Genomic DNA, 23,395 nt, shown 5'->3' on the forward strand with positions numbered 1-23,395 from the left:
AGTGGTGTCACCCGTTCTTACTAGGGAAGTGGAATAGCACGATTGCCGGCTTCATTACGTGTTGTTGTCATGTTGAATCCTTGGGTTTGTTCTTCTCCATGCAGCCAGTATACCGTAAGTAGGATCTTACTGGCATCGATCCTACTGTGCTCGACGCCTCCTTTTGAGCCACCTATAGGGTCAGGCGCTCGGTCACTTTTTCGTCACTTGTTTAGTGATAGGAGACGGAGAAAGCTCCAACTGGTGGTTTTTCATTGGCGGAACGTACCTGTCAGCTTCTCTCGGTTACGAACCCAACGCTCGGTTACGTACCCAACGCTGCAGCCCAAGCCAGAACTCCGTACGTCAGTATGGACGAAGATACAATCGCCAGAAGACGCCTCGTACTGCCCAATGTTGGGCATGATCCTAGCTAGAGTAGCTGCTTTCGCTGCCTTTTCGCAGGCATAGTCTACGTGGCTGTTGAAGTTTAGCCTGTCGTCGACCAAGGTGCTTTAGAAAGCGCTTCGATGAGATTGCTTGTCCTCCGATGTAAATCTCGAGCTGTTGAACCGCCTTGCAGTTGCTGACCAGCACCATCTCCGAGTAAACTGCAGCTTGACTCCAGTCATCCACGATTCAATGGTGTCTAGCGATTCCGCCATCAGCATCTCCACCTCTTCCGCAGTCTCGCCAGTTATCACAAGAACGACGTCATCTGCGAACCCGATGATCTCAACCCCATTCGACAGTGATAAGGTTAGCACTCCATCGTACATCATGTTCCACAATGTTGGACTAAGTATGGATCCCTGTGGAACTCCCGCCGTGACTTCAATTGACATCCGTCCCTGGTTTGTGTACTGGTTTGCAGAAATTTACACAGATATTCGGGAACCCGCATTCCGTGTAGGGCTGCGGCGATAGCCTCTCAACTGGCACTGTTGAACGCGTTCTTGACGTCTATTGTTACCACTGCGCAGTATCGATTGCCTTTCTCCGCGCACGCGATGACTGCCCGTCGAAGTCTTTTCGCGGAATCAGAACTGCCTTTTCGACAATCCGTTCTTGCCTTCCATGTAGATTGTCAGCCTGGCGAGGATGGCATTCTCCATAAGTTTGTCAAGAGTATCCAGCAAGCATATTGGTCTATATGAAGCAGGATCTCTTGGCGGTTTTCCCGGTTTTAGCAGCAACACCAGCTTCTGCACCTTCCATCTATCTGGGAAGCAGCCTTCCGCTAGACACTACTGCAACGCTGTCCTGAATATGTCTGGGAACGCCAAGATTGCTGCCCTTAGCGCTACGTCAGGGATACCATCTGGTCCGAGAGCTTTGTTCAGCTTCAATCCTTTGGCAACCGTTATCAGCTCGGCGTTAGACACTTGTACACCGGCATTTTCTTCATCTACGTCAGCGTACGGTGTGGGCGGCCACGCGGTTGGAGCATGCGTAGGAAAGAGACCATCCACTATCGCCTTCAGTTTTTCAGTGCACATTTCAACTTGGGTAACTGGGCCCTTGATCTTCGCCATCACTACTCGGTAGGCGTTGCCCCAGGGATTTGCGTCAGCTTCCAGGCACAACTCCCTGTAGCAGTTCGTTTTACTCGTCGCTATTTCCTGTTTGAACGCGGCTCTGGCCAGCCGGTAGGTCACTTTACGCTCTCCCATGCTGGCTTCGGATCTAGCACTTCTGGCTCTTAAGCAGGCTGCGTGAAGAGTACTGAGTCTGTCGTTCCACCAGTATGCAGGACGCCGCTGATTCCTTGGCTCCAATTTTCTCGGCATAGCTGCGTCACATGCTCTCGCTAACGCTTCTGTCAGCTCTCCTGCATCTATGTTTGGAGCGTCGCTTACTGCTCGGAGTACTTCGACGAAAAGATTAGGGGTTAGTAACAGGGTTGGGAAAAATCATGAAATTCACTCTACAGTAGTCAAGCAAAGCCAATCACAGTCAGCGAAGCCAGTGAAACTCACGCCCATCGCTGCTGTAGGCAAAAAGTCTTGAAAATAGCAAAACACCCGTTGCTAAGGGCAACCCAGAATTACTGTAGAAAAATGTTCTATTTCCCGCTGCATTTTCCGCATTTAGAGCCTTCAATGACACTCATGATTTAGAAAATTCGTGCACCCAACATAGGCAACTTGATGAGATTCACGTTTTTGAACTACTGTACTGGAGAGCCACGTGATTTTCGCGAAAATTCAAGCCTACTACTATTACCATTCCCAGCACTGGTTAGTAACAGCTGCACACGAAGCTTCCGTTAATTTTAACGATCACGAAACCCTCGTATGAGCGTTAGAATACTTCCCATTACTTGGATTGCCGTCGTCTCTGCTCTGTCTACTACCTAATTACCGTTATATCAGGAGGAACCCGATACGGTTCTGCAGTGATCGCAACGTCGCACTTTGTTTCCGTTGTCGACTGCCACAACAGTTGTTGTGCGGCGTCGCAAAGATTAAGGTTCACTAGCGTTATCTTCATCATCATTACTGCCCTGCATTCGCCTTCTGATATTTGGGGCATTTGAATGTTACACCAGCATAATAAGCGTCTATATTTCCGGAAGTTTTTGGATGGTCAAGAAATTGTATGGTATCAGTTTCATTTAAACTTTATGAGCATCAATAGATGTTAAATTATGTTCGTACATTCGAATAACAAAATTCCAGAAAGTTCGTGGATGACTCAAAAATATTCAATTCTTTTTCTTCAAAGCCTGCTTCTCAGCTTAGTGTTCTATGAGCACATTCACAGTTATTAACTGAGAGTTTTCTTTGCAAATTGATCATTTCTGCATGTGTTTATCGTGTGGCAGATACGAAGATACTCTATGCCCTGGAAAGTCGAGAACATTTCAATTACGAAAAAATCCTTGACCGGCGGGATTCGAACCCACGAACCTCAGCTTGGTCTTGCTGAATAGCTGCGCGTTTATCGTTACGGCTATCTGGGCCTCTCAACGCTCAATTCTATCTCGATTATATGTGGTTAACACCCTTGAAAAAACATTTTTGAACGTAGATCTAAAGAATTATATTCCATGGAGTTGTTGGATTATGAGGAATGCCCTTTCTGAGTCTGTACTACATAAGTAATTGTGTAATAGATAACAAATTGTGCTCGTAGATTCGAACATGTATACTTCAAAAGTTATTAAACACTATTAAATGCAACTTGTAGGCAAGCCTTTTCTCTGAACCTCTTGGCAGGTACCCAAAATGCGTAGACTTCCTGACGCTCATCGATTACGCTGGGAGTTTTGGCGTTTGGGCCAGGTATTCGTTGGCATTTGAGCGCTTTTGGTAGCTCATCTGGGTGGCACTGTTGCTCAGTTATCTATGAAACGCTTAACGCGATAGATTGAGATTTCATTTCGGAGTTTTATGAATCACAACGCCCTTTCGTACATTGAAAGCACTCTTATCTCTGATTCATCGAATTGGCACGAACCCGAAGCATTTGTTTAGATATCGGCTCCCAGGACAGCTACCCCCCTAACTGCATTCATCTAAAAAACGCCGGTGATAGCCAAAAAATAAGCATTCTTATCAATGGCAGACAGCACGGACATAAAACCTTCCGATAGGCATCAGTAAACCGTTAGTATCAACCGAACCAGCAACAATGTTCTTCGCTCTGGCCATTTTCGCTGGACTTGTCCTGTTCTGCCTCTACAATGTCCAGCAAAAGTACAAATACTTCGAATCCCGTGGAATTCCGTACGTGAAGCCATCATTCCTGCTCGGAAATGGTGCTCCACTCATCTTCAAAAAGAAGGACATGCTCCGTCACATTCAGGACCTCTACCATACCCATCCGGAAGCAAAGTAAGTGCTGTAGATCGTAAAGATCTTTGTCATCACATAATTCCCTCCATCTACCCACACAGGATCATGGGGTTGTTCGACTTCACCGCTCCGGTCTGGATGGTGCGCGACCCAGAAGCGATCAAACAACTGGCTGTAAAAGACTTCGATCACTTCAGTGATCACACGCCGATCTACACGGGCGGAGACGTCGAGGACATGGGCACGGATAGCCTCTTCGGCAACTCGCTGCTTCTGCTGCGGGGACAAAAATGGCGGGACATGCGGGCGACGCTGAGTCCGGCCTTCACCGGCAGTCGGATGAGGTTGATGTTCGAGCTGGTTTCCGAGTGCGCCCAGTCAATGGTGGACTACTTTCGAGAGGAGGCCACCGCCGGTAAGCGGCTGGAGTACGAGATGAAGGACGTGTTCTCGCGGTTCAGCAACGATGTGATTGCTTCGGTGGCATTCGGGATCAAGGTGGATTCGCTGCGTGAACCGGATAACGAGTTCTTCATCAATGGGAAAGAATTGATGAACTTCAGGAACATGAAGACAGTGGCGAAGGTGTTGCTAATGCGGATGTTTCCAAGGCTGATGATCAAACTGAAAGCGGACATCTCAAGTGCGGAGATGAATGCGTACTTCCGAGGAATGATCACGGACAACATGAAACAGCGCCAAGCTCATGGGATTGTACGGAACGACATGATCAACATACTGATGCAAGTTAGACAAGGAGCTTTGAAGAACCAGAAAGAGGATCAGGAAACTTCGAACGCAGGATTCGCAGTGGTTGAAGAGTCTACTACCATAGGTCAACCGCGCGATCGTGTGTGGTCCGACAACGAACTAGCAGCGCAGTGCTTTCTATTCTTCATAGCTGGTTCAGAGACCGTATCAACGTATCTGACATTCTTGGCCTACGAGTTGCTCATCAACCCAGAGGTTCAGGAAAAGTTGTTCCGGGAAATTGCGGAAGTCGAACGATCGCTCGCTGGCAAACCCATAGGCTATGATCAGCTGCAGGCAATGAAATACATGGACATGGTTGTGTCCGAGAATCTTCGTTTGTGGCCTCCGGCTCCGTTCGCTGATCGTTACTGTTCGAAGAACTATCGTTACGACGACGGACAAGGCACGAGGGTCACGATCGAGAAGGGTCAAATAGTTTGGTTCCCGACGACGGCTCTGCAGCACGACCCGGAATATTTCCCGGATCCTTACAGGTTTGATCCGGAGCGTTTCAGCGATCAGAACCGGTCCAAGATCAAGACGGGAACGTACCTACCGTTTGGGATTGGCCCTAGGGCCTGCATTGGATCGCGATTGGCTCTGCTGGAAGTTAAGGTGGTTGCATACCATCTGGTGAAGCACTTCAAGCTTGTGAGGAGTGAGCGGTCCAAAGTTCCCTTGAAATTGAAAAGCAAGATGATCGGAATGGAAGTTGACGGAGGGGTGTGGTTGGAGTTGGAGCCAAGGGAGCGATCATGAAGGTCAATGACGAATCTAGTGATTATAAGCAATCAAATTATATGTACTGCAAGAAGGTTCACTGATTTATTAAATTAAATATAAGTATAATTCAATTCCTATCAAAATTCAAAGTTTGATTTCAAGTCCAAGTCTGCATGTATCCGAATCTCCAAGTCTCTAAGTCTCCAAGTCTCCAAGTCTTTAAGTCTCCAAGTCTCCAAGTCATCAAATCTTCAAGTCTTCAAGTCTTCAAGTCTTCAAGTCTTCAAGTCTTCAATTCTTCAAGTCTTCAAATCTTCAAGTCTTCAAGTCTTCAAGTCTTCAAGTCATCAAGTCTTCAAGTCTTCAAGTCTTCAAGTCTTCAAGTCTTCAAGTTTTCAAGTATTCAAGTCTTCAAGTCTTCAAGTCTTCAAGTCTTCAAGTCTTCAAGTCTTCAAGTCATCAAGTCTTCAAGTCTTCAAGTCTTCAAGTCTTCAAATCTTCAAGTCCTCGAGTCTTCAAGTCTTCAAGTCTTCAAGTCTTCAAGTCCGATTCCAAGTCCAAGTCTTTAAGTCTTCAAGTCTTTAAGTCTTCAAGTCTTCAAGTCTTCAAGTCTTCAAGTCTACAAGTCTTCAAGTCTTCAAGTCTTTAAGTCCAAGTCCAAGTCCAAGTCCAAGTCCAAGTCCAAGCCCAAGTTCAAATCCGGCTCAAATCTGATTCAAATCTGATTCAAATCTATTCCGAATGCAAATTCAAACTTAATCTAATCCAAGTCAAATCTAAATCTAATTCAATCTTTACAAACAAGAATAAGGATGTCGAATAAGAGAACATCATTGGTTAAATTTAATCGCAGCAATCCATGAAAAACCGAGATTGAAAAGGGTAATTACCTACGTATAGCATCTCAATCATCCAGCGATCCAAGTAAGCAAGTAATCGTTACTACTAGTACTTCGACACCGTCACCATGGTGATGATGTTGATAATCACGATGACGACCACCGTTTCAATGGTGGGAGCAAACAAAACAAAACAAACCGGACGCCGGTAATTGCTGGCTTGGTTTGCTGTCTGACCGCATATACCTATGTGCGTCCGAAGCACGACAAACAGCTGAACTGCGTTGTGTGTATGTGTTTTTTTTAGCAGCGATAGATATGTTTCATTGGGTCGCCAGAGAACCGGGCTCTCAGTTACATCCGAAACGTTAAGAGAAGTGGTTGATGCGAGAATTTTATCTAAAGCATACTACGATTAGCATGTTAGATAAGTGAAGCTGATGAGATATAAATAGTAGGCTGCGCCTGGCGTCTCATCAAATTACTCAAATTGGAGTAGGCGTGAACCGTAGGTCATTTAGTTGATTGACTATCAACGCATCGCATCATCGTTTGAATGGCATGACTTGAATTCTGCTTCGCATTCATCATTGACACTGTGACCTCTACGACCAAATTTGGCAATTAACACTAATTTTATTCTTTATTTTTGAAGAATTACGGCAACCATGGATATCAACTCATACTACTTGCTGGTAACGATCGTTCTGTTAATTCTGATCGTTCTCTACCGACGAGTTTCCAAGCACTATGGTTACTTCAGCGACAAACCTATTCCATCGCTAACGCCCATTCCGCTGTTTGGCAATATGTTTCCTCTGTTCATGAAGAAGTACACCTTCCCCGAGTTCATCCAGATGATCTACAATCGTTTCCCGGATGCTAAGTAAGCTCTTGGTCTGCCTTCACGATTCCATGCCTTTGAACCTCCTATGATCTCTTCCAGGGCCCTAGGGATGTTCGACATGTCTACCCGGTTCGTAGTGCTGCGGGACCCGGAGTTGATCAAGAAGGTGCTGGTCAAGGACTTTGAGTTCTTCATCGATCGGCGGTCATTGTTTGGCGATAGCGCCTCCGAATCGGACAGCATTCTGATCACGAAGACGCTTCTGCTGTTGACGGGACAGAAGTGGCGAGATATGCGAGCGACCTTAAGTCCGGCGTTTACCGGGAGCAAGATGCGAGCCATGTTTGAGCTTATTGTGACCTACAGCGATCGTATGGTGGGGATTTTGAAGGACCAAGCCGGTCCGGTGGGTTACGTTGACTACGAGATGAAGGAGTGTTGCTCGAGGATCGCGTCTGACATCATCGCTACGTGTGCGTATGGATTGGAGGTTGAGTCGCTGGCGAATCGTGAGAACGACTTCTACACGATGGGAAAGAAGATGATGAACTTCGGTAAAACGTCGTTCTTCGTTCGACTGCTGCTGTACAGCGTCTTTCCGAAGCTGATGAGTAAGCTGCAGGTGGATTTGTTCGACGGTGAACAGACAAGGTATTTCACGGAGATTATCAAGGACACTGTCAAGGCACGGGATTAGCATGGCATTGTTCGGCCGGACATGATTCACCTGTTGATGCAGGCCAGGAAGGGTGTTCTGAAGCATCACCAGGAAACGGCAGAAGCAAGCGCAGGTTTTGCAACGGTAGAAGAGTCAGAAGTCGGCAAGACCGCTATCGGGAAGACAATGACGGATTCAGAGTTCGTCGCGCAGTGCTTGATCTTTTTCATTGCAGGGTTCGAAGCAATATCTAGCCAAATGTCATTCATGTGCTACGAATTAGCCACAAATCCGGACATTCAGCAGAAATTGTATGAAGAAATCAAGGAAACGAATAAGCTGCTCAAGGGGAAGCCTCTAACCTACGACACATTACAGCAGATGAAGTACATGGACATGGTAACGTCGGAGGCCTTGCGGATGTGGTCAGGCCCGGCCACCGATCGGAAGTGCGTTCGAGACTACGTGCTAGACGACGGCGCCGGGTGGAAGTTCCCAATCGAAGCCGGAACCTGCGTGATGATTCCGAGCTATGCCATCCACCGGGATCCCAAGTACTACCCCAATCCGGACCGGTTCGATCCGGAACGGTTCAGTGAGGAGCGCCGAGCCGACATCAACATGACCATGTACTTGCCGTTCGGGGCGGGACCCCGCAACTGTATCGGGTCCAGGTTTGCACTGATGGAAATGAAGGCCATCGTCTACGGGCTGCTGTTGAACTTCAGCATCGAACGGAACGAGAAAACGCAGGTGCCGCTGCGGTTGAACAAGGGGTTCGCACCGCTGGCCGGAGAGAAGGGAATGCACCTGCGGTTGAAGGTCAGGGGATGAGATTGAAGCTTGTCAGTTTTAGCAAATATATTTAGATTGTTACGGTGTTCATGATCCTATTTCGGATGTCTTTTACTAACTCAAATATCGATTCGGCGGTGTCAAATCACTGACACAACGAGGTCATTTAAATCTTCAGTGTTCAAACTTTCCTGAAAATAAAAAAAACGTATGTGGAAAATAGGAACCTTAACATAGCCTAATTAGAGCAAGTCTTGCTAAGAACTGCTCAGAACTTCGAGTTCTACTACGAGTTCTAAAAAAATGCTTGCATTTTGGGCTGCCCTGCACAAACTCCTGAGTTCGTCCTACTCTGGATCCTGTTGCTCCGATTACTAAGCATAATTTACTCGAACTGTAGGTGTGTCAGAATTATGAGTGATTCCGCCGGGTATTTCCTCCAGGAATTCCTCCAGAAAATTTTCCGGAAGTTTCATTCAGAAATTCATCCGGGTATTTCCTCCAGGAATTCCTTCGGAGATTTCCTCCAAGAATTCCTCCGAAAATTTCCTCCACGAATTAATCCGGGGATTTTCTCCATGGATTTCTCCGGGGATTTTCTCCATGGATTTCTCCGGGGATTTTGTCCATATATATCTGCGGGGAATTCTTACAGAAATTTCTCTGGAAATCCCTCCAGGAATTGCTCCAGAAGCTCATCCGGGATTTTCTCATAGAGGATTTGCTCCAGGAATTCATCCGGGAATTTTCCCTAAAAATTGCTGTGGGAAATTTCTCTAGAAATTCCTCTGGGATTCCCACTTAGAATTCTTCCGGGGATATGCTCCAGACATTCATCTGAAGATTTCTTCCAGGAATTGCTCTGAGAATTTCCTCCAAAAACTCCTCCGGGAATTTTCTCTAGGAATTAATAAGGGAATTTCTCCCAAGAACTTGTATCAAGGGTATCACAAGGATTTCCTGCGAGGCAGATGATTTCCTTCAAGAATTTCCTCTAGAAATAACTTTTTTTTCCTAAGAATTCCTCCGGAAATTCTTTTGGAGCTCCACTAGGAATTCCTTCGAGTTTCCTCCATAGTTCCACCTGTTTTTTTGAATTTCTCCAGGAATACTCAAGAGTTCCTTACATAATTCCACTAGGAATTCTGCTGAAGCTACTTCGAAAAACTCTCTCCGAGAATTCCTCAAGAAAAGTCTCAAGAGTTTCTCCGGGAATTCCTCTAGACTCCCTCCAGGAATTACTCCAAAGTTCCTCGTGGAATTCTTCCGGAGTTCCTCCAGGATTATTTAGGTCCTGCCAAAAATTCTTCCGAATTTCCTCAGGTGCTTCCTCTCGATTTCATCCAGAAATTCCTCGGAGCTTCCTGTGGATTTCCACCGGAAATTCTTCCAGAATTCATTCAGAAAATCCTTTGGTGTTCCTCTAGCGATTCCTCTGGATTTCATCCAGTAATTTCTGGACAGTTCCTACGGAGCTCCATCATATCTTAGAATTTCCTCCTTAGTTTCTCCAGGAATTTCTCCAGAGTTCGTCAAGCAATTACCCCGGAGTTCCTCTAGAAACAACTCCGACCCTTCTCCAGAAACGGAGTCTCTCCAGAAACGCCTTCGGGGTTCCTTTTGGAATTGTTCCGTTTTTGCTCCAGGGTTTTATTTTAAGATTCTCTGGGAATTGCTTCAGAGTTCCTCCGTGAATTCCTTTGTAGCTTCACCGGTAATTCCTTCCGAGTTGCTCCAGAAATTCTTCCGGAGTTCTTTCAGCAATTCTTCTGAATTTTATCTAGCATTTCCTTCGAAGTTCCTCCAGAGCTCCACAGGCAATTCCTTTGGATTTCCTTCATAGGAATTATTCCGTAGTTTTGTCCGAAATTCCTCCACGATTTTTTTCCGGATTCCCTCATGAATACCTCAGCACATCCTCCAGCAATTTATCCGGAGTTCCTCCAGCAATTCATCCGGAGTTTCTTCAGGAATTATTTAAGTGTTCCTCCAGGAATTTCTCCAGACTTCCTCCAGGAATTCTTTTAGAATTGCTTCGAGCATTCCTCCACAAATTCCTATAGACTTCCTCCCGGAAATCCTCCAGAGCTCCGCCGGGAATTCCTTTAGAGTAACTTCGTTACTACGTGCATTCCTCCAAGAATTTCTTCAGAGTTAGAAGCAAAGTTTCTCCAGGAATTCTTTCGGAATTTCTCCATGAATACTTTCGGAGCTTCTCAAGGAATTCTTTCGTAGTTTCTCGAGAAATTTGTCCAAAAATTATTTTAAAATTTATGCCAGAAATTCCTGTTTGGATTCTCCAGGAATTATTTCGGAGTTCTTCCAGGATTCCTTTGGATCCTCCATGAATTTTCTAGAAGTTTCTCCGGGATTTCCTCCATAATTCTTTCAAGAATTTCTACGAAGTTTCTCTAGAAAATATTCCGCTGTTCTTTCAGCAGGAATTCCTTTGGAGGTCCTCTAAAAATTTCTACAGGGTTCTTCATGATTTTTTTCCGGAGTTCCTCCAGCAATTGCTTCATATTTCCTACGGAAATTCCTTTGAAGTTCCACCGGGGAATCCTGGGAATTTCCGTCAAAATTCGGAGTTTCTCCAAGAATTCTTCAGAGTTCCTTCAGTAATTCCTCGGAAATCCTCCGGAGTTCCATAAAGAAATTCAACTAGAGTTACTCCGGGGATTCCTCTAGATTTTCTCCGAGAAATCTTCCAGAGTTCTTCCGCGAATTACTCAAGAGTTTCTTCTAGAATTCCTCCGGAGTTCCTTAAGAATTCCTCCTGGGATCCCTCCGGAGTTTCTCCAGCGGGAATTGCTTCAAAGTTCTTCCAGCAATTCATTCGGAATTCACCACGTAATTCCTCTGGATTCGATCCAGCAATTCCACGGCAGTTCCTTTGGAGCTCTACCGGAAATTCCTTCGGATTTCCTCCATAGTTTCTCCAGGAATTTCACCGGAGTTCTTCCCTCTTCCTTTCTCGCTGTAGCACAGACTTATCAGTCCATGTCAGCCTAGTCTTGTTCACCGGAGTGATCATCGAGTGTAAGATTTCCAGTGGGAAATTCTACAGTGATTTCTCCATAGAATCCTTCGGTAATATTTTTAATAAGATTCTCCAAGAATTCCTCCATGAACTTTTTCGGGGATTGGTCCAGGGATTTCTCCAAAGATTATTTCCGACATTATTCATGCGATTTCTCATGAGATTTCTTCAGGGACTCCTCCAGAAATTTTTCTAGAGACTCCTCCAGAAAAAAATATACCCAAGGATTCTTGCAGAGATGTCTCCACAGGATTACTCCAGATATGTCTTCAGAAATTCCTTCGAGAATACTTTCTGGATATTCCCCAGGAAGTGCTCTCAAAATTCCTCCAGGATTTATTCAGGGATTTTTCACGGATTGCTCCAGAGATTCCATCAGGAATCCGTGCAGGGACTTCACCAGGATTTTTTTCTGGGATACTAGGCTTAGCTTAAGATAGCTTCAGCAAAATCGCTACAGGAATTACTCAAAGGATTTTTCCACGTTCCCTAAAAGTTTATCTGGATAATTGTTCTGAGCCTCAAGCAAATATCTCCGGTAATCTTTTCAAGAATTCCTCTAGAAATTCTTCCAGAGATTCAACCATGAATTCCACCCGAATTTAATCAGAGGATCATCAATGGACTTTTTTGGAGAAATTCTTAGATATATTCCAGGAGCAATCCCTAGAGCATCGTTTCCCAAGCTTGGACCCGTCAGCGCTTTGCTTTGTGTGTACAACAAAAAGCGAGGTGACGAGGCGTTGGGTGGTCGCGAAACTCAAGTCTAGGAATCTTTGCCGTAGAGAAACCTCTGAACGAAAAAAAATCCCTGTTGGATTTTATGGAGGAATCCCTAGAGAAAATTCCTGGAAGAATCTCTGGTTAAATATCTGGAAAAAAAATCCTAGATAAATTCTTGCCGGAGTTTCTGGAGTAATACATACCTGGGAAAATCTCTGGAGGAATTGCTGACAAAATCCCTAGAACAACTTTCGGAGGAATAATAAAAAGAGTTTTCTGGTGCAATCTCTGGAGAAATTCTTTAAGAAAATTGCTGGAGAAATCTAAAAAGGATTACCCGGTTAAATTGCTGAAGGAATCTTTGGAATCATCTCTGGAGTCAACTTTGAGAAAATCGCTGGAGTATGCCCAGAAAATTTTCAGGAAACCGCTGTAGATGTTGCCGGGGAAATCTCTGTATTTTTTCTAGGGAAAATCCCTGGAAATCCTTGGACAAATTGCCAAATTTATGGAGAAATACCAGGAAACATCTCTGGATATATTACTAGATGAATCACCGGAAGAGTCTCTGGAAAAATTATTTAGAGAAATTCTTGGAGTAAGGGAATTCCTAGATAATCTTTTGGAGAAATTCCTTGAAAATTAAAACCTGAAATAATATTGTAGAGATTTTGAGAAGATTACGAATAATGGAACGACCTACTGGGTGGAAGTATAACGTTAGCCGGGTAAACTACTCGGAAATGAAATCGGGAGTTTTTTTTTTGTGAAAGTCCCTAAAAGATTTCTGGAAAAACATTTGAAGGGATCTTAGAGAGTTTTTGACAAAACCCCTGCAGGGGGGAGAATTACAAAGCGATGTAAAATTGGATGAGCATCTGGAGAATCCATAAAACGTAAAACAGAATCCATAAAAGAGTCCCTAGAAAAAAATTAACCCTTAAAAGCCCGAGACGAACCTTGAATTTTTAAATGACCACAATTCGGAGACTAGTAGATCAGTTAATTTGAAATAAATTTTGAAGTAAATGAGGTTGGATGGTCTTCCAATCCTTGGGTGAGACATCCCCCCTGACTCCCCTTCTCTTGGTAACGGAAAAAGCGTGGACAACATCCAAATGAGCTAGAAGGTTGGTGTCTTCGGCAAAGTTATTCAGCAGATCAAGGACTATCTGGCGATGAAAAATCTGATTGAGAATTCATCCGCTAGATGGCACTAGTGGCAAACATTATTCAATCATCTGTATCTTAAGATCCTTATTAGCTAGAAGGTTGATGTCTTCGGCAAAGCTGTTCAGCAGATCGAGGGCTACCTGGCGATGGAGAGTCTGGTTGAGAATTGTTCCGCTAGGGAGTGCTAGTGACAATTTTTTTTCAATTATCTGTATCACAGAATCTTTAAAAGCTAGAAGGTTGGTGTCTTCGGCAAAGCTATTCAGTAGTTCTAGGACTATCAGCGGGTGAAGAGTCTGATTGAGGTTTTTCCCGCTAGGTGGCGCTAGTGACAATATTTCTTCAATTGCCTGTATCTCAAGGTCCTTAACAGCTAGAAGGTTGGTGTCTTCGGCAAAGCTATTCAAGGGCTATCTGGCAGTGAACAGTCTGATTGGAAATTCATCCGCTTGGTGGCACTAGTAAAAATAAATTTTCAATCTTCTCTACCTCAAGAGCCTTATCAAAAGGTTGGTGTCTTCGGTAAAGTTATTCATCAGATTGAAGGCAACCTGGTGGTAGAGAGCCTGAATGAGAAATTATCCACTAGGTGGCGTTAATAACAAATTTTCTTCAATTGTCTGTATCTTAACATGCTTATCAGCTAGAAGGTTGGTGTCTTCGCAATGCTGTTCGGCATATGAAGGGATATCTGGTGGTGATTCGAAATTCTTGAGATACAGGCAATTAATTAAGAGTAGATGGTTGAAGTACAATTTTGCCTTGCTGAAATTTTTAGCGAGATTTTGCTAAATTCAGCGAAAAAATGGTTTGTGGAGGTGAAAAATCTAATTGAGAATTTATTCGCTAGGTGATTGTGATGATGATGATAATGGCCCCGCCACATACCCCTACAAAGGTTTGAACAAGACGGCATATCTTTAAAATAATTCATTCTGATAATTTTAAGCAGATTTGCAATAACAAATGGTGTAATTATTTTTACAGATATAAAGAGTTTATAAGTTTCCATGGTGCAGTTTGGACTCGAATCGATAATCGAATCACTAAAGAACAATAAAATCTGTGATGAAAGAATTTAAATATTATAGTCGACGCTCCACATCTCGATAGCTCTCCTATGTCAATGATTTCTTCAGTCCCTTCATTCTGCATACAATTTCCCTCTCCATATCTCGATGGAATATTATGTGGAACATCTTCTTCCGAAGACTCCATTATAATTATACTAAATTATCTAAAATTAATGCATTAATTAATTAATGACTCTGGGATAATCAAGTCCGAGCTGTATACAGCAAAAATAAAAATGGCAAAAATATTGCCATAAATTTTACCAGTAATTTTACCTGTTTCAACAAAATCGAAAAACTTTGCCAGAATAAATAACCCCTATTTGTAACTTTCTCATTTTCAAAAAAACTACTGACATTCGATCAAAAAATTACTACTGATGCATAAATTCCTCCAACAGCCTAAATACTCAATTCAAATAATAAGTAATCAAAATAATAAGTAAGTCGTTTATATCGTTACAGCGCGCTGGATTTTCATTTATTTATAGACATTTCAATCAGCTCTAAGATTCATTATCACGAAAAGATATTTAATCTCGTGCCCGCAATCAATTGTATTGAAACATTTACTGGTTCGATCCCACGAAATCAATATAAATTTAGTTTTACTTATATTCAATTTGAACTGCTTGTACTTTAATTTACTCGTAACACATTTTCTTCAATTACCCGTATCTCAAGAATTCCGAAGCACCGCCAGATAGCCCTTCATACCATTTTGACTCGAAATCCGGACACCTAAGGACGACGGTAACTTGAAAGTAAGATTTCCCTTACAAACTCATGAATCAACGTAAAATAATTTGATGAGTCTTGAAGCTTGTCGGTTCCAATTGATGATATTTTACATGAAATAGAAATTTATAAAATAAAAATTAGAAAAATAAGTAAAATTTATACTTATCTCTTGATTCAAAATGCGGACACTGATTTTAGTTTGCTTCAAATTCCGGACACTTTTGCTTCGAATTTCCGGACACTTCAATCTTCTTTTACGTTATTATCTATGTAATGCAGTCTAGCACTAACTAAACCTTGAAAATTATGATATTCTCTTAGTGAAAAACTATAAAAACGCTTCAAATCCACGATACTAATGAAACTAGGGTAGATGTACCAATAGTGGAGGTTCCTATGGTTCCTATTCCGTGCATTAACAAGCCAATACATCGATTGACAGTGTCGGTTCTGTGGATAATGTAATATAATCAGTGAAAACGGTACTACCGCAACTATAGGAACTAAGGGAACACTTGCCCTAGCAAGCAAATCTTTACCTATCCACAAGCACTACGGCTCATTCCAGTTGCCATTTATTTTTTTTAAGTCGAATTCCAGGATTTTATCGCAGTATGAATATGGAAAATTTAAAAAAAAAATTTCACATTAAAATATATGAAAATATCTAAAAAATAACTAGAAATTTTTATATTTTTTCACGTTTAAACATATTTTTACCAGATTTTTCAATTTTGTCTGAATAGTTGAAATTTTAAGCTTTCATTCCATACAAAAAGATTGGAAATCGGTTAAGCTGTTCAAAAGTTATAATTTTTTTTAAACATTACAAATCTAATGCGCTGAGACCTACAGTGGGTGCCGATAAAAAATGACTGATTTTTTATTTTCAAAAAAATATATCTCGAAAAATAAAAAACATACATTGCTGAAAATTTGACAGTATACATAAAATTTTCTTAACTTTCAAGAAAAAATGAGAACAGCGATAGCCCCTTTGGTCCCGAGGCCTCCAAAACACGAAAAAACGGAAACTATTGAGTTTTTTCATGTAAAAAACACGTTTTTTGTGAAATTTTATATTTTTCCTGAAAAGTCAAAATCTTTAGCCTTCATTTCGTCCAAAAAGATTGAAAATCGGTCGAACGGTTCAAAAGTTATAATTTGTCTAAAAATAAAAATTTTGCAAAATCGCAATTTTTCTGGTCACCCTATTTCGGAAATGGTCACCCTAATCAAAAAATCCAAAAATACGTGTATCCTTATTTCAGATAAGGAACAAAATAGCAAATTTTCACGGAATTCGGAGACCCACTAGATCGGTTTTTCATGGAATGGCTGTAATATATATATTTCCAGGAACTTATCGCAGGATTCTTTTAAAAATACTTTCCTTCTTAAATTAGTCCAAAGATTTTAAACGATATTTTTCCATTTTTTTAACACTCTAATACCCAACCCCGCCTTTAGACGGGGTACACTTTGGAATTTTGTGATTTTTTTCTTAGCTCGGAAATCATCATTTTTAAAAAATTGTATTGTTTTATAACCTACAAATTTTTAGGTCTAATTTAACGTGTGATACAAAAACTTGTACATTTTATGTTTTTCTACAACCAACCTATCACAGAAGAAGAGTCTGGTGAAAATAAAATAATTTCAAATCGATTTTTCCATTAGTTAGAGAAAAAATAGGAAATTTCATATTCTCGAAAGTACTGCAAAAACTCAAATTTTTATTATTGTCAAAAATAGGTACCCAGAAGTGGCTTCAATAAAAAATGAAAAAGAATAGGGATGGTCAAAAATAAAAATTAGAAAAATCAATAATCAAAATTTATAAATTTGCGAATAAAACTAAATCATTGCCCAAATCGTGTTCAGATCGATTTTAGATAGCGAAAAATGATACTTAGATCGAAAATAAAAATTTGGGTATTAGAGGGTTAAGAATTCCTCTAGGATTATTTCAGGTATTCCTTCAGGAAACCGTTTTTTAATTCTCTGTTGGATTCTACCAGTAACTAAGAAAAAAAAAAATCAGATAACTTGAAATTTCTCATGCTTTAGGAATCTCACAATGCATCACACCAGGGATTTTTTTTAATTATTTGAGTTATTCATCCAAGTGTTGTTTCCGGAGTTCTACCAAAATTAAAAAAAAAAAAACTCTTGCATACTCTGAGATAACGCCCTAAAAGCCATTGGTAGCCACCTGTGTAGCTCGTTGTTTCTGAGCAAAAGAAGGAATAAGTATCCAAACCAACATCACGGGCAGGTAGATAATGATCCTTTCTTCCCCATAGCTTTGTTAAATTGCAATAAAATCCATTCAAATGCTCAGAAACAACGAGCTACACACATGGTTACCAATGGCTTTTAGGGCGAGATCAGAAGTTATGCGAGAACTGTACAAATTCATTATGGGTCTTTTCTAGAATTCTTCCAGAGTTCTACCTCCTCCAACTCCGATTTCGTTTGGAAACTACGTTCGAGCTGAGAAAAATCCTGCTTCATAGCTTTAATTCGTTAAATTTATCAGCCGACATTTTTTCTAGAACTAATCTAGGTGAGCGGTTCCATTTGAATTCGAATGTCGGTTTACTTTTGTATTTTTTGATTTGGATGAAATTTTGCACATGCTTTCTCATCATCGGCTCGCCATTTTGACTCTAGCCTTACTTTTGAGAAGGGCCTAAGAAAAAAATCCTTAATAATTTTCAAAAAAATATAACTTAGAAACGGTATGTCCGATCAGTTTGGTGCCTTCCACAAAGTTTTAGGTTATTGTTGGGACTATCTGGAAAAAAATATACACTGTTAAAAAAATGTTGTAATTTTTTATATATCGAAAATAAAGCTTAAAAATCAATTTTCTCAAAAATCGTATTTATGTTTTTTTTTTTTATATGTTGAAGTAGACAAAAAAGAAGTATTTTGCACAGTGGGTCAAGATGGAGAAATCATAGACAAAAAAGTTATGATTTAAAAAAAAGGTGAATTTGTTGAAAATGGTCATAATAAACTTTTCAGATGTTTCGGTAGCAATTAGCAAATTTTCTCATATACCTTTTTTGTTGAAAATTTTGCGTACTTTCATAAAATCGGGTCGAAAAGCATTCAAAAAGTTTATTTAGACCATATTGAAAAATCAACCTTTTTTTTAAAAATCATAACTTTTTTGTCCATGATTTCTCCATCTTGACCCACTGTGCAAAAGACTTCATTTTTTGTTCACTTTAACATATAAAAAATAAAATAAATCAAAAATACGATTTTTGAGAAAATTGATTTTTAAGCTTTATTTTCGATATATAAAAATTACAATTTTTTTTTACAGTGTATATATTTTCCAGATAGTCCCAACAATAACCTAAAACTTTGCGGAAGGCACCAAACTGATCGGACAAACCGTTTCTAAGTTATATTTTTTTGAAAATTATTAAGGATTTTTTTCTTAGGCCCTTCTCAAGAGTAAGGCTAGAGTCAAAATGGCGAGCCGATGATGCAAATAGGCATTTTTGGGCATAAAGAAAGCATGTGCAAAATTTCATCCAAATCAAAAAATATAAAAATGAAATTTGGGAAAAAAGTCGTCATTTTCTGTGGAACCGCTCAGGTGTAAGAACACTTGGCCTGTAAAATTCTCTAAAATACATGTGTTAACATTTTTGAAAAACAAAAAAACACAGTAAAAACTTTCCAGAGCATTTAATTACAAATTCACTCAAGTAAATGCCTGGGCTATAAACTAAAATGATTCATGAAGAAATTCTTGATGGAATCTCTGGAAAATTCATTTCATATGTGTCCAAGAGAATCTTTGGGGAATCTCGAGAAGCAATTGAAAATCGTTAAGGAATGCAAAGAAAAATTGGTTAAGAAATTGCAGTAAGTATTTATGAAATGAAGAATGCCTATTGGCTTCCTTATATATATATTTCCTATCCGTGGAAATATTTGTTGCGAAATACATAAAGTTTTATTTGAATCAGAAAAAAATATTTTAAGAATTTGCGAAAATGTTCTTTAGGAATGTTTTTTTACTTAATTAATTTCGTAATATTTTAACATTCAAGAATCCGTCATCGTAATGATCGAAATTTCAGAATGTTGAGAGAAGTAGCTGTTCAAAACTCTGAGCATGTCCGATCGAGATGCTGAACAAGTCTTGCTCAGAGAAAATGCGTTTACCTAGTCAATATCTATAGTCACAACACGAATCACGTGCGCCTCGTGAAATGAAGTCATACCGCTTTGCTCCAGTCTTCGCTTCCACATTCTACTGCGATAACCCCTGTTCTAAATATAGCTAACTTTACCCTGACAGCATTTTAATCGAAATAAATGCGCTGCTCGTTGTTATCAATTACGAAAGCGCTGTTTATCCGCGGTTACGTTTTAGCTGTGCCGATCAGTCCTTCTTCGAATCGCAGCAACCATGGAGGTGAACGTTCTGTACCTGTTGATCGTAGTAGCCGTATTGGCGGTCATTTACCGCCGAATAACCCGGTTTTACGAATATTTCCATGACAAACCCATCCCATCGATGGCTGCCGGACCGCCTTTCGGAAGCGCCGGACCTTTGTACCGGAAGAAGTACTCGTTCAACGATTTCATAAAGATGACCTACGATAAGTTCCCGGGAGCAAAGTAATACGTTATGATCAATTTCAAGGTTCTACATTTCAACAACTTCAATCCTTCATTCGCAGAGTATTCGGCCTGTTCGACATGACCACCAAGCTGTTCGTCATCCGTGATCCGGAGCTGATCAAGAAGGTCACCGTGAAGGATTTCGACTACTTCGTCAACCGGCGGGCAACGTTCGGAGAAAGTATAGACGATCACGACGAGATGCTGTTCGCCAAGAGCTTGCTGGCGTTGAACGATCAGAAGTGGCGCGACATGCGAGCGACTCTCAGCCCGGCCTTCACCGGTAGCAAGATGCGAGCGATGTTCGAGTTGATCGAAGGATACAGTGCCCGGATGGTGGAGATATTGAAGGAGCAATCGCAGGCGGCGGGTTACGTGGATTACGAGATGAAGGATTGCTTTACGAGGGTGGCCAACGATATCATAGCAACGTGTGCGTTCGGTTTGCAGGTCGAATCGCTGAAGAATCGCGAGAACGAATTCTATGTGATGGGAAAGAATATGTTGAACTTCAACCGAGTGAGCATAATGTTCCGGATATTCGGATTCAATCTGTTTCCAGGATTGATGGCGAAATTGGGAGTTGACTTGATAGACGCTGAATTTGGACAGTACTTTTCCAAGATTATTAAGGACGCCGTACATACAAGGGAAACACGTGGAATTGTTCGACCGGACATGATCCATCTGTTGATGCAGGCAAAGAAGGGTGCTCTGAAGAGCCAACATGAAACCACCGAAGCCAATACCGGGTTTGCCACGGTGGAGGAATCGGAAGTTGGAAGGTCGTCCATTGCAAAAGCTATCACAGAGTCGGAGATGATAGCACAGTGCTTCGTCTTTTTCCTGGCAGGATTTGACAGCGTGTCATCCGAAATGGTATTCATGGCTTACGAGCTTGCCTTGAACCCGGATGTTCAACAGAGGCTGTACGAGGAGATAGTTGAAACGGATAAACAACTCGGAGGCAAACCACCGACATACGATACGCTTCAGAAGATGCAATACATGGACATGGTAGTGTCGGAGTCCCTTCGAATGTGGCCAGCCGGAGCATTCGATCGCAAGTGTGATCGAGACTACGTGCTGGACGATGGAGCCGGGCTGAAGTTTACCATCGATCGGGGAGCTTGTGTCTGGATTCCGGTTCATGGCATCCACCGGGATCCCAAGTACTACCCGAATCCGGATAAGTTCGACCCGGAACGGTTCAGCGAGAGCAATCGGGACAACATCGACATGACGATGTACATGCCGTTCGGCGCTGGACCGAGGAACTGTATTGGATCGCGGTTTGCTTTGATGGAGATCAAAGCAATCATGTACGCGTTGCTGCTGCAGTTCCGTATCGATCGAAATGATAAAACTAGCGTTCCGTTGAAGCTTGTAAAAGGGTTTGCTGGGTTGAACGGTGAAGGAGGGGTCCATTTACGGTTGACATTGAGGCAGTAGTGAATTGTTACTGACAAGCTCAAGTTTATTTTTTTCAATTGAATTGTATGTAAAATATTGAATATATTAAACTCAAATAATACAGATTGAATAATTTTTTAACAGGACCTTCTGAAAGCCAAACATGATTAAGGAATAACCTCGAAAATCATTTGTTTCCCATGAGAATTTTAACCATTTAATCATAATCCAATGAATATTTGTAACTTTCAAAACTATCGACATCTTACGAATAGGTAATCACATCAATATGCTTTGCTTTGATCAGCAATATTTTGCCAAATTTCAGTTTATTAACAATGTTTTGCTGGAAAATAGTAAATCGTTCTTTGTTGCACAAAATATCTCTGAATGATTTTAAAGTGCACAAGTACAGTGATACCTCCATGAGTCGATGTTCCATGACTCGATATCGACTCATGGAACCATACTAAAACCAATATTTCATTGTTACTATGATGGTCCCTATAAGCAGCTTTCCAAGGGATTGCTGTTCCATGACTCGATAGTTCCATGAGTCGATGGTCCCTTCAATATCGATTCATGGAGGTTTCACTGTATTAAAAACTTTCTAATTAATTCCGATTGAAAATTCTAATACATTCACAATGATATCGTACTTAAGGTTATATCCAAAATAAGAACATAATAGAATCTTACTCAGTCCATAAATGTTATCGATATCTTGAAATCACTATCGCTTTGAGAGAATTTGAGAAGAAAATATCTGTCATCGTTTCAAAGATTTTATTTTTTGATGATCGAATGATGGGTTCTTGAGTCCTACATTCAATCGCAATCAGCTCGCAATAATTCGGAGAAAATTGAGAGTTTTTCTCACTTATCGCTCTCTGTAACAATCATGTTCCGCACCATATCACGAGATCCTGTTTATCAGCTACTGCTACAGCTATGATTGAATTTGACGTTTCATCAGTCTTACCAACATGAAGGCAAATCACCTCCTTTGATCGGTTCGCTGGCGACGAATATTTAGTCTGTTTTAAAGTTGGCGGCGCGTTTTGTTGTGAATGAAACAGACAATAGTTTCCGTAACAGCCCATCATGCTGTTATATTGGAACTGAACTGTTCGATAAGACAACTGTATCAAAATGGAGTCAAAAAGATCATAATTGATGGAGTGCTTGCAATTTTAGTACAAGGCCAAAATATCATCTAGTCCGGTCTGTCTGAACACCGACCATGTATTTGAAAAAAAAAAAAAATCTAGCTGTCAACTGGCAAACTTTGATATGCCTACTATAGATGGGCAAAACGGATCATACCAGTGAACGGATCCGATCCGAATCACTCATTTAAGTGAGCTTTGAAACGGTTCAGTGGCTCAGCGGCTCGCAAAAGAAGAGCGAACTGAACCGAGCGAACCGAAAGAGAGTGGTTTACTCCCTGTTGCGTGACATGCGTCGTTCCTTTCGTAGCTTTATCTCTCTCATTCTTCGTACTTTCTTCCCCAGAAACTCATGATACACTCGGCTGATTTCCCCTACCCGAACCGAAAGAAAGAAGCAAAAAATGTGCTTGGCATTCAAGTGGGCACTTCTTCTCTCTATCTTACATCTTCCTGTGTGCTAATGATCGAGGCAAATGTGTCTGTCTATGCAGAGAGCGCAAAAAGGACAGTGCAGCAGAAAACTTTGCTTGCATGTGAGGCGTGGCGTGTAAAGCAAGGCACGTGTCAGGCGTTATAATGAAGCCGAGAAACGAACAAAGTAAAATAGGGGAAAATAATCGATTCGTTCTGTTCCGGGTCACTTTTTCTCTGATCTGTGCTGATCAAATGAGCCGACTCTCGCCAAAAAAGAGCCACAGATCACTCGTTCTTTTGAGTGATCCGGATCTTTTGAACGGCCCCGATTCTTTTTGCCCATCTCTAATGCCTACTGTGATTATTTTACATGGTATCGTATTTCAAAGTTTGCAAGCGTAAAAAGCTGGATACAATTTATCGTCAGTATAGATTTTTTTGTTGAATCACAGGAAATTATATACACAGTGGGAAAACATACACTCATTATTAGGTATTTTTTTATGATTCTGAGCGAATGTGATATGGCCAGGATATATAATTCTTATAACATACGTGGTTTACTATTTTTTTTGCATTAAATTTATGTTTAATTT

At 41.2% G+C, this 23,395-nt stretch overlaps 2 protein-coding genes across 2 annotated transcripts; both read left to right on the plus strand.

Moving 5' to 3' along the window:
- Nucleotides 1-3,469: 3,469 nt before the first annotated feature.
- On the plus strand, nucleotides 3,470-8,492 carry LOC5564757. Its single transcript, XM_001649053.2, is given in 5 exon segments — nucleotides 3,470-3,818; nucleotides 3,881-5,288; nucleotides 6,205-6,302; nucleotides 6,750-6,980; nucleotides 7,041-8,492. Coding segments are annotated over 5 exon segments (3,333 nt in total). The 5' UTR covers nucleotides 3,470-3,615; the 3' UTR covers nucleotides 8,434-8,492.
- An 11,049-nt stretch (nucleotides 8,493-19,541) lies between these two features.
- Nucleotides 19,542-21,338, plus strand: LOC5564748 (probable cytochrome P450 9f2). The gene is made up of 2 exons (XM_001649051.2): nucleotides 19,542-19,797; nucleotides 19,860-21,338. Exons 1-2 carry the CDS (start codon nucleotides 19,586-19,588, stop codon nucleotides 21,250-21,252), a joined length of 1,605 nt encoding a protein of 534 aa, XP_001649101.2. The 5' UTR covers nucleotides 19,542-19,585; the 3' UTR covers nucleotides 21,253-21,338.
- The last annotated feature ends 2,057 nt before the right edge of the window (nucleotides 21,339-23,395 follow it).

Source organism: Aedes aegypti, chromosome 3 (genome assembly GCF_002204515.2).
Source record: "Aedes aegypti strain LVP_AGWG chromosome 3, AaegL5.0 Primary Assembly, whole genome shotgun sequence".
Lineage (NCBI taxonomy): Eukaryota > Metazoa > Arthropoda > Insecta > Diptera > Culicidae > Aedes > Aedes aegypti.